Raw genomic sequence first — 12,292 nt, 5'->3', positions numbered from 1 at the left:
ATGCAGGAGTTTGATCTAAAGTGTCAGTGTGTGTATTTCCGCTGTAAATGTGTTTGTTGTACCTAGTTTATACCAGGGCTGAAAGGTCACTGGTCCTTCAACACCTGTCAGCTTTAACAACAAACTGTGGTCATAATGTACAACACACACACACACTGAAGAACCCAAGGTGACAGTACAGCTGGAGGATAAAACCTTCAGTACATTTTATAGCTCATCAAGTCTCAGTGTGCGGCTTTAACTCTTTCAGGAGTTTGATTCTTCATCCTGTGTGACCTTCAGGAAAACATGCATCCAGCATTTACATCAGAATCAGCATGTGTGTATGGGAAATGCCTCAAGCCAAGAAACAAACTGCCTCACTGGTCAGGCAACCTTGAATTTAATCACAATAGGAACAAGATAACAAATTCCTTCCTGTAGTTTGAGACACACCAACTGCACTCTGTGAAACTATCTGCTTCATTGAACATTTTTCACTCATAACATTTTAGCCACAAATGCCCTTGTATTTTAGTGCGATTTTAAGTTACAGCCCAAGTATTACATCCCACACAGAAATTTAACAGACAGAGAGGAGGACCTGAGCTAGTTTTTCATTAGCACTTTGAAAACGTTTAGCTCCCCCTAAATCTCTTTTTCCAGCTGTTTTGAATATCTCTACTTGAATAAAGTTCAACATCTGTGTTCAGGTTTTGATGATCAACTGTTAAGAATTGTTCAAGTATCTAGACATTTATATTCATGCTCTTATTTTGAAGTGGCTGAAGACTGTTTGTAGTTCTGCTTCCTCTCCACACATTCTCCCTTTTTTCCAAGAAACTTACTTGAATAAATGTCAAGCACATAAACAAACAAAAGAAGCACATAGAAAACTTCAACACAACCAATACACAATAAATGAGTCGTTTTGAGAGTCTTTGTTGACCAGCACTGACCCCCAAGATAAAGAAAGAATATTTTCCCATCAAAACATTCAACATGTAGAATGATTGCTTAATAAACATGTAAAGGAGCAGTAAATATTTATGTAAAGGATGTATCAAGAAAAAAAATGAATACAGTAACTCTTAGATGTATTTATTTTTCAGTTAAGAAAAGATTATTCTAAAAAAGACTAAAACACTGTGGAAACTCCTATTACTGTATAACTTTATTTCTGACAAAGCCAATAAGTTGAGACTCCAGCTTTTAATTTTAGTGAAAAAATGGTTGAAGCTAAGATAATCTTTTATTAAACATTGTTTGCTTTTCTTATCTATTTGCAATTTATTTCTGAAAACCTCAGCTACACCATGAACATGGGACTAAAATGAAGCAAAAACATTAAACTCCATCTGATTCTCTCACGATCCCTGATCCGGTATCGTCGGTGTTTTTGTCACACCAGTGACGGCATGTAGGAATTAAACGGCCTGCGGCTCTGGACCACTCGGGAGCACAGAGACCAACATCAGCAGAAACAGTCGTCTTAGCTCAAACGTCCCCTTAAACCTTCCTAACTGGTGGCTAGATGGTGGGCCTACTGGGATTAGCTCAAACCTTAAATCTGATCCTCGCTGTGTCAGCAATGAGAGTGTCAGACAGAAGTATCTGTTTGGGATTTAACTTGTTTTTGAATCTCTCTCACTTCTCTATAAGAAATAATGTGTGTTTTTCATAATTTTAGCAGTAAATTAAACAAATTCACTAGCTTGATTGTAAGTCAAACCTGAAAGGTCAATGATCTGCTCCAAATTATAAATGTTGAATAAATAATTACTATCAATTATGCAATTTATGGACTTCTATAAAGCTGTCCTTCTAAATATAACTCAATAGTTTCACATAAAAATGAAACTATTGAGTAGTGTTAATCATGCCAAACCCAATTTTACCTTTTAAATCTAATAACTTAGTTAAAAACTACAAATATTTGTGACGACTGATGAGATGAAAATCTGAGGACTACAGAACAGGAATATGTGTATGTGGCTAGCAGTCAATAAGAAAAACATAAATATGAAATATTAAAAAAAAAAAAGTTATGAGTCGCTCACCAACTTTACTCCACTGACAGCCTTAGTAAAGAAAATCTCAGAGCTTGGAGCCAACACCAAACAGCCGTAAAAAACAAAAGTATGGAGAAAGAGAGAATATGCTTTTGTTTTCTGATATTTTTGTCCTTTTTCCTCCTGCTGCTTATTGGTTTAGAGCGGAGGAGGAAGAGGAATGAGGGACAAACAAACAAAGAGACAAACATCAAAACTGTCGACCTCAAGGGAGCAGCAGCGCTCGCTAACGAGCTGCGACAGTGAGAGAAGAAGAGGGAGGAAATGCGCGGAGGAGGTATGGAGAAGAAAACAAGGAAAGGAAGTGAGGAGAGGAGGAGGAAAGAGTGGCAAGACCACAAGAAACGGGAACCTGATTTTTTTCAGCTAATTTAAAGCACTAAGATAAAGTTAGCACTTTTAGGTCTGTTTTATAAAACATAAACATAGCAGAAAAAAATTGCAACTCCACCAAAAACGGTTCATGCATCATCCTGTTACTGACCAGAAGGAGGCCAGCTGTCCACAACAACAGTCCCAGAATCAACATGCAATATTTATAGTCAGACACTAAAACCACACACACTTCAACCTTTCACCTCCCAGTTCATCAGCTGCATTTGTGTCATTTCTGGCAACACATTTGCCTAATAATTCACTACGTAAGCTGAGTTGGAATATAGTAGAAACAGAGTTATTACATTAACATGTTTGTGTTTTAGTGCTGCCTTGTAATGCAACACTTTATTCAGACTGTATATATTCAAAAACATAGCATACATGCAAGTAATGTCTTATTACAATCATAACTTATGCTGTATAAGGACATGTCAGTTTGCTTTTACAGCTGTGTGTCTGTGTTTACGTCTTTTTTAACTCAGCCAAGAGCGCTGACTGTCCTCCAGCTAGAGAGGAGTTTATTTTCTGCACTGAATCAGTTTAGGACCTTAATGGGAAAGAAGAGAAAGAGGCGTTATAAAACCGGACCAAAGTGGTTCTGTGTTACTCCTGCAGGACAAGATGACCGGATCAGTGCGACTAGCAATCATTTCTATTGGTCATGATGGTAACAGGAAGCAAACATGTCTACAACTTTCATTCTGAGAAGGTCTGAAAGTAAAAAGTAACACCTTTAAAAAAACCTGAAAGGGCAGAAATGTGTTGTTAAAAGTCTGATAATACAACAAAACAATGGAATAAATAAGAAACAAAAGTAGGAAGAGAACGGCAAAAAGAAAAGATAAAAGAAGAGCAGATGAGATTAAGGTGAAACATGAAGGGAATAAAACTCCATTGGTAGAAAAAAGATTTATATTAAAGAACAAAACAAACAATGGGAATAAAAACATAATTTGCGTCACTTTGCCACAACCAAGCAGAGAGCGATCCAAAAACAAAGCCAGATTCAGACTAACCTTCATCCTCGTCGTTGGCTGTGACAGTGATGAGGACGTAGCCCACCTCCTTGTCTTCCTCCACACTGACCTCGTACACCGGCTGGGCAAACGCCGGCGCGTTGTCGTTGACATCGGTGACAAAGATCCTGAGGTAGGCAGTGTCTGCATGAAGGAACAACACAGAGTGTCTTTGTACTCTTAAATCATCACTGAATTTAGGACCTTCAGGATGTTGCTGCATCAAATGTCTACATTCAATTCTTGATTTTTTTTTTTTAGAAAAGAAAATGTACCCTAAAAGTATAGTTCAAATAAGTCAATAAAAGCCCAAGAAGAGTGTATGAAAACCTGACTGGCACTTTTAAGATATTAATGGCATCATAGTGTTGACTTTGATGCCAAATTTTCTGTATGTTCATTAGGTGCATGCAGTAAGTGAATGAGATGATGACTCTGGGGGAGTACCTGTGTTGGGCTGGCCTTGCTGGCCCGGTCGGGCCGACTCGGAGCCATCCTGTGACTGCACCTCGATCAGGTAAGAAGCTTTCTGCTCACGGTCAAAAGAAGCACGAGTTACTACGACGCCGCTGTGGGAGCCGATGCTGAAGTACTGAGAGTCTCCGCTCTCATCCTTCAGGATCGTATAGCGGATCTGAAGAGAAGACGCAGAGGACAGGTCAACAAAGTAAGAAGAGGAGGATGTAAAAATTCAGCCAAGGGATCAGAGGAAATGCTTCTTACCATCCCATGCAGGCCCGAGTCGAGGTCTGTCGCTGAGACCTGAGCGACCGATGTGCCAATCTGTGCTCCTTCAGGAACCGTGGCCTCGTAGGTGGATGACAGGAAGAAAGGAACGTTGTCGTTCACGTCTGTAATAGAAAACAACAAAAAAAAGAGAAATTTATTATTCCTAATTTTCCTGAATATTATTATTTTTCAGAACACAAACTGTTGTGTATACAAAAGCCGATTAAATTGGATTTAATCCAGACCAGCTTTTTGGGTTTTGCAGCATTTTACTCCACCAGAGACGATCAAAGAGCGCCAGAAATGAATAACAGAGAAACAAGGAAAACATAAACGTCTTTGCTCTGAAGTCCATCAGAAAAGAAAGTTGGAATGGGTCTCTCCTTGCAAATGAAAATTGAGTTATTAGCGAGGAATTATCCTCATAACACCCTGAAGTGTCCACAAAGAAGCTTGTCAGCTCACTTTCAAGCTCCGCTAAACCAATTAGAGCATCCAGAGTGGGTTTGTTCAAAGCCAGTCAAAGTCAGGAAGTGTTTTCTCCTCTTTTCTTCCCTCCACCCACCCGCCCACAGATGCTGATTGAGAAATGAGTCACTTTTGAAATGAGGCATCATGGAGCTCACACCGTTGATGTTTTTCCTCTTTTCTTTCTCTGCCACAGACGACCACGGAACCTCATTACTCTCAGTCCTCGTCGTTTTCCAGGGCTGTCGCTCATTACGTCTGAGCTGCTCCTACTGATGGCTTCTGCTCTTCACAGATAAACTGTGACTTTTCACATGCAAGTGAATATGCAATTACTTGTATGTAGTTCAAACTGCAGTAAATTAGAAAAGTGGGGTTCTGGATTTAAAAACAGAAGATTAACCAAAATAGATTTTATTAACTGGCCCATTTCCACTATGCTCATGTGAGTTCATCAAAGATTTAGTTTTTGTTATTGCGTCTTTTCATGCTAGCTGCTTGTGGTTTGGAAGACATTGAACCTTAAAAAGCACTGACATAACACACATAGCTTTATTATTTGTTTTTAGAGATATATCTGACTCTACAAAAACAGCTCCAAAGTCTTTAATAAATTAATTTCTTGCTTGTATTTATTAAAATGGTATGCTAACGCTAACATGCTTACTTTGTTTTGACATAATTTTGATCATGAAGTTTGTAACATATTTCAGTTCAGTTCTAGTTAACCATGTGCAAATAAAGCTTAAAGAATAATGTTTTTTTGCTGCTTCATAAACTTTTCTGTGAACAATGTGAAATTAATGATAGACCAGCTAACATCTCCACACAGTGAGCTGCACCAACCAAAACAGTCTATCTTTTACCGTTAATGTCACTGTAAAGGGCAAAAACACACATTTTTTGGAGAAAACTCAAATTGCTTAGGTCAATACCATAACAGGGACTAAAAAACAGTCTTGTAAGGTAAAAATAGTCCATAATTTAAAAATTCTGGCTGTCTGGCTTCTTAATTAACAATTTGGATATCGCTGACATACACTATGACATCAATTACAGGCATTCAGAGTTGAATTTGATGAAAGGTGAAAACACAGCTGAAAATCCTTCGTTTGCAAAACAATTCATGTTAGCCTCGCCTTTGCCATTCTTACCTGTCACATTGATGTAAACAGTGGAGAAGGATGCGAGAGGCACGGCTGCGACGTTTTGAACACGCACCCTCAGCGTGAAGAAGCGTGTCATCTCGTAGTCGAGGTTCTCGGCCACCAGGATCGACGCCGAGCTGTCCACCCGGTTTGGTTTGATGTAGAACCGCACCGGCATGTTGGTCTCTGGCACCAGGCCTTCCTCCAGATTGTAGGTCACCCTGGGATCGCCAAGTGGAGACGTTGCCTTGACGGTCTGATTAGAAAAATAGATTTTATTTGTTCAAAGTGCCAGTAGCAAAAAAAACATGTGATCACAGAAAGGGGTTAAAGTTCACTTTTAGGTTACCAAGTTCTGCATTTAAGTTCCTCACATTTGATGTTGCAGGTTGGATCAGCTGGTTCTGGTCTTTTGTAATGATATATATAAACTGTTCTTGTTTAAATAATGTATTTAAAGTTTATTATTTGGTGTGCGGTGAATAGAGAAGGAGAGGGGCCTTAACTTAGACTGAATGTATTCAATAGTGCTCAGGAAAAATATGAAACGTCTTTATACAGCCATTGAATGGCTCAGCTTCTCTTCTGTGTATTCAGCTTAAGCTTTGAGTTTATATTAAAGTCCAGAAATAGAGACAAGTTCCACTGCAAACCTCAACATAATTCATAAAGAAAATCAAGCCAAAGAGGATTGTGTGGGTTCATGACGATGCGATGCAGCTGGTGTCGTCTTTACAGCCCTTCATTATGAAACACATCCAAAAGGTTCCTGATCTATTATTACAACAGAAAAAAATCACTAAAATACACATATACTTTTCAAAGAATGCAGTATTTTAGTGACCAGAGCAGAATTTCAGTCCTTTTATGGAAACCCTGAGTGCATCACTTGCTTTTTATTTATTTTTTATGTAGTAAGCTTTTGTGTGAACTCCTGTGAGTTTAAATTGTCTTAAGTTGGTCATCAACTAGCACAGGAGCTTAACTGAAGATAAACTGATCTTGCTTAAAGGTTAGATTGATGCAACTATTGGCTGACCAAGAGTCTCAAGGAATCTAGACCCTCCTTTCCATCATGTATGAAAAAAATAAAAGCTCAACAAGACATTATAATTTAGAGTTAATTCATAATTTTCACTTTCAGTCCTAATTTTAAGATGGAAAGTCTTAATTTTGACCTTCAAAGTCATAATTATGTGATATAAAATCATAATTATGAAATTCTAAGTGATAAATGAAATTCAAAGGCCTAATTTTGAGATAGAAAGTGATAATTTTCACTTTCAAAGGCATAATTATGATACCAAGTCATAATTAGGAGATTCAAAGTCATGATTTTGACTTTCAAAGGCATAATTGAGATTCACAAGCATAATTTCACAATAAAATCATAATTATGAGATTCAAACTCAATTTAGATTTTCACTGGTATAATTATGAGACGGCCCTAATTATAAAATTCAAATCATAATTAAAGTTCAGTTTAGTTTTCAGATTAAAAGCTATAATCATGAGATAGCAGAGTGAGGCATCTTTAAGAAACACAGTGACTGTCTATTTCATAACAATGACTTTGAAGGTAGAAATGATGACTTCATGTTGTTTTTTATTTTTTTTTTTTCATGGGAGAAATGCCCCTAAAGTCACAGATTATTGTGTCTGTGTGCCTGTTTGTATTTGTGTGAGAAGGCTTTTGAGTATTTTGTCCTTCAGAGATTTCCATCCATGCTTTCCATGGTTGAGTCAACTCACTTCACAGTTCAGTTTTATGATCTAAGCAGCACCAACACACACACTGAGAGCATTGGAGACATTATTTATAAGTAAATGTCCATTAAAACAGTATAAAGATAGTATGGGCATCTGAATGAGACTGTTCCTGCTTCCCTCTCTAGGGTTTCCTGGCTGGCAGGAGGAGACTCCAGAGAAGATCCAGACCTACGTCGTCTGTAGCAAATCAACACAGAAACCATCTAATTTAACACCTTCAAAAGGTTTATTATCATTCTACTAAAATTATACATTAGAATTTCCTTAACATTTTAGAAAATTGATGAAGGATGATGATGCTGCATTAAAATTTGACATCTTTTACTCAGGTCTCAGCACCATTTAACATGACTTCTATCAACGTTAGACAATATGTATTTATGATTAATGGGATAATTAAAGTGGGAAAAAAAGCCAATTATAAACACTTCACCTTGTTTATCTGTAGATCATTTGTGGAAGGTGCCCCAGTGTGCAGTCGATGTAAAATCATTTCACTTTGGTAAAGGGCATGCTTAATCTATTTTAGCACAAAGAATTGATGCGTAGAGAAACTGGCTTGCTCAATTGAAAAAGAAAACATGACCTCCAAGCAACTCCATATATTCCTGGAGTTAACATGCCTTCCCTGAGTGAGAAATGCTGTCAACATCTTTAAACACCAAAACCCTCTCAGCCCTCTCCTTCCAAGCGACAGTGACTCCTGTGTCTTTGTTATCGACTTAGCAATTTGGAGAAACATATGCCGTAAGAAAACACAAAGATTCTTGGTTATAAGGTCGGCTCATAGTGGAATAATAAATTAGCGTTTTTATTTTAGATAACATGACCTATACGCCATATTTGCTTCAATTACTTCCCCCAACATGTTATTTACATCTTTTTATATTCTTAAATAGGTTTTCCTCTTTTGTTTGATTCTTAAAAAACCATTTAGGTTGAAGGTGTGTTTGAGTTTCCAGGTGAGAAGTCGTGTCCTGACATGTTGGTGCAGCACGGCTCTGCCCTGCAGTAGGCCAGGGCAGCGGAGCGCATGGAATCAGTGTTAATGAGGAATCATCTCATTAGACATCGCTGCAGTGTGCTGAAGCTAAACTGATCAGTATCTGCCATCTTCTCCCACATAGATTAATGGCTAGAGATGGCTGGCAGCTGGTGCGGCTGGTGCTGGGACTGAGGCAGCAGCTGGAACGCACTTCATCCTTTCAGCTTCACTGCTAAAAGTTAGTCGCTTCAAAATGCTGAAGCAAGGTAAGTGAGGTCAAACTAAAGTCTTACCTTTTATTTTCTCCTTTAGTTTCATCTCTCATGCAGATGAGTAACGTGTTTTGCTTGTTGAGGGGTGTATCAGTACACAAAAATAAATAAATACTTTGGTCCTAAAGTCCTGGTTTGATTTGTACTTCAGTTTTATGTGACTGGATGGAAGGAGATACAATATGGAAGAGAAAAGCTGATATCTGAGTGAGATATGGGTGACTATATGATCTATGAACTACCAGTCAACTTCCAGGAACATAAAAAAACACTGAACTAAAAGTAGAAATGCTTAAGTATTTTTGTAGTTTTGTGTTTTTGTGTTTCATAACAATTTTTTTTATGGCTGTATGATGTAGCAACATTTCTGCAATGGTGGGCTCACTTCCACTAATCTACTAATGTGCTAATAGCAGAGCTAATTTTTAGCTTAGCACTTCAGCTAAGCTTTTTTGCTAACTTTGAAGACATTTAGTACTCTAGATAAATCATAAAGCACTAATTTACTTGGCTGTTTTATAAACTTTCAGTACTGACGTTTTGGTAATCAACTGTATTTTAGAAGTGGGTGAAGAAAGTTCACACAGCAGATCTGCAACAAGACAATATGGAAAATATAGCAAAAATACTTCAGCTTTGGACTCTTAATTCATTGTTTTTTCATTTTACGTTTTAATCATAAAGCCTGGAAGTAGAGTGAGGATTATCTTTGATAATTCTGTTTTCTCCTCTGTACAATCTAATTCTTACTTTATGTTTTTTATAATTTTACTTTGTTGATGAAAACCTGCTTGCTTTTGCTTGCCTGTCACTTTGATGCTGGCACACCTGAGTTTCCCCACTGAGGGACAATAAAGTTTTTTCAGCAGTCAGCTTCTTATACTGGAAAGCAATACTGGACTGCAAAAATTAAACATTATAAGGTTAAGCTGCTATAGCTAAAAGTTCCTGTTCCATGAGAATACACAAACAGGTTGGAGAAGAAAGCAAGAGGAGGAAGTCAACTGATGAGGAGACTATTATACCCTGAGTGGGAGATGACAACAGCTTATTGATATGGAGATTTAACACACAGCACCTTCCACCACTGCAGCATGTTTCTCCCTCTGCCTCATTAACAAAGTGATTAACAGACCTTATTAAGGCTGCTAAATTTAAAACAACAGTTTCTCCTTGGTGCAATTACCCACTGCAGAGGAGACGAAGGAGGAAGACATGAGGACATATTTCAGTCCTTTGAGTGATTTGTGTAAGTTGTCAGATCAGGTATATTATATATTTTAATTAGCTAAATTGATTTCCTGCACAAGGGCTATTGCTACCTCAGTACAGGTTTAGTGGTTGTTTGTTAGATTCTCTGTTAAATGGCAGATAGTAGCTGCTTTTCCATTTATCATTTAATTGTGCAAATTGTAATAATGAAAATAAATCTACTTAATGGAAACACTCCAATTTTGAAAAAACAAACAAACAAGAATTTTGATAGAAAGTTTTTGTGCTAGGATGAAGTGATTTTTCTGGTGTTTCAAAATTAGTGCATTTCACAAAACTGCAAACACTTTTTTCACATCAACAAGTCATGTGATCAATATGTGATCAATAACTGGATGCGTCTTCTGTCGGAAAAGACGAAGTAGTCAAGAGGAAGTGGGTGGAGGATCATGGGACGGCATGCTTTTTAATGCCTTATCACGTCAGCAAACTTATTCAAGCGTGATTTTAATATTGTTTATTATTTAATAGGAATAAAGCAATTGCAAAATTGTGTTTTTTCGGCATATTTGTAATGGAAACACAGCTAGTTGTTCAACATTGCTTATTATTTCTACACTTCTATCTTCTTTTGCTTTCGTTTTTATTTTACATTGAACAAAGATTTTGAAAGATTGAGGACATAACCTATACCTCAAATCAGTGTTTCTTTTCTAAGATTATTATATTCAATTATAAGTTGAGAAATCTTAAAAAGGGGGTTTAATTGTAATAAATGGTCAAATTTAACAACTGTTCAAACAGAAACAATCATTAATATTCTCACAACTTCTCCAGGCTGCCTGGTTTTCATGAATACAACAATTTTGTTAAAGCAGTTTGAAACTAACCCTTGCATAAAAATTCCTCTTAATTAATACAAAAGAGCCGTGAAACCCTCTATAAAAGCAGGACATTTGGTAATTTAATGGTTTAGAGAATACAGGTGTTTGTTACACAATGCCAAGTTGAAAAGACATCAGCAGTGACCTTAGAGAGCCGATCAAAACTATTTAAATTTCATCATTGTAAAACATGAAAAAACATTTAAGACAGAAACAAAAGTTTCAGTTGATGTCCCAGTAAATTCACCTAAAGATTACATCATGAAATGTTCAAATAATGTGCATAAAAATCCCCATATCACCCTTACATTTCCATCACTCCAAAAGCCATATAAACACATTCACTCCTCAGAAAGAATGCAATAAAAACCAGTGGCTGCTATGTTCATCCAAGAGAAAGAAAAAAACTCATATTCTTTTATATTTTTCATGCTGCCAACCATGCCTATAAAAAGACTGAAATCAACAATGTGTGAGTCCGTTTCCTTCGACTCCCCCTCCTCCCACCACCTTTCTCTCCCTCCTTCCCTCCTGCCTCCCTCGCACCGTCTCTGTCAGGTTAAACACAATAATTAAACGTCTGTTTTTCGGAGGTGATGGGAGTCCATTGTGATGCTCAGACAGCAGGTGTAATTTTCCCCTTCCCCTCAATCATCTCTGACAGATGGAGCGTGTGGGTGGAACAACCTCCAATCACCAGCAGCACTTTTCAGGACTTTCAGTAAAAAATGTTCTAAAAGGAGCACAGAAACACACACCGATACACGCCCAAAAACACTGTTTGAAAACTGACTAACCTCCGTGAAATCGAGCAGCTGGAGGGTGAAACCTCCTCCACCTCCAAAACTAGAGGCTTAGGAAGAGAGAACAAATTAGGATGGGGGGATCAAAAGAGGAAAAAAAAAGAGAAACCCTTGAGGTCTACAAGCAGTATGCGTGTGTGTTGGTTGCTGTGAGTCAGGTGAGACAGACTCGGGGCGGGTTTGTTGTTTACTCGGCAGAAAAGTGCTTGGTGGAGCTCGGCTAAACGTGCTGACACAGAGACGGGGAGAAGAAGGAAGGGACAGATGAGAGAGCAGGATGAAGAGGAAGAAAGAGTGTTTCCAGCCTCCTCGGGGCGCTCTGCAAAGGCATGACGAGGGATGGAAATGAAAGAGAGCTGTTTCGCTGCTGCAGGAGAACAACTGGGCTTAAATATTCCTGCTTTTTTACGTTTCCCCGCAAAACGTGTCGCTTTACAACTCGGATCAGCACAAGTGGTAATTTCCTAATCAGCAACAATTGGGGACAACCGGGATAGTTGGGATTTTTTTGAAGAAGTCGCAAAAGATATTCCCAAAAGAGCCTAAAAATCTGGGATGAGAAGCGAAAACTTTCAA

The 12,292-nt window shown here is 37.9% G+C and overlaps 1 protein-coding gene across 2 annotated transcripts in view; it reads right to left on the bottom strand.

Annotated features, from left to right (window-relative positions):
* The window catches only part of LOC103152430 (neural-cadherin), a 194,735-nt gene that overhangs the window by 34,458 nt on the left and 147,985 nt on the right, over positions 1-12,292 (bottom strand). For both annotated transcript variants that reach the window (XM_007572893.2, XM_016661096.1), the window contains 4 exons: positions 5,797-6,046; positions 4,169-4,296; positions 3,893-4,079; positions 3,446-3,589 (listed from right to left, as the gene is read on the bottom strand). In XM_007572893.2, coding sequence (XP_007572955.1) covers positions 3,446-3,589; positions 3,893-4,079; positions 4,169-4,296; positions 5,797-6,046 — 709 coding nt within the window. The remainder of the gene's footprint in view (positions 1-3,445; positions 3,590-3,892; positions 4,080-4,168; positions 4,297-5,796; positions 6,047-12,292) is intronic.

The sequence above is a fragment of the Poecilia formosa genome, unplaced genomic scaffold (assembly GCF_000485575.1).
Source record: "Poecilia formosa unplaced genomic scaffold, Poecilia_formosa-5.1.2 Scaffold310, whole genome shotgun sequence".
NCBI classification, from domain to species: domain Eukaryota; kingdom Metazoa; phylum Chordata; class Actinopteri; order Cyprinodontiformes; family Poeciliidae; genus Poecilia; species Poecilia formosa.
Note: the sequence above shows the minus strand (reverse complement) of the source record. Positions and strands in the feature narration are given on the sequence as shown.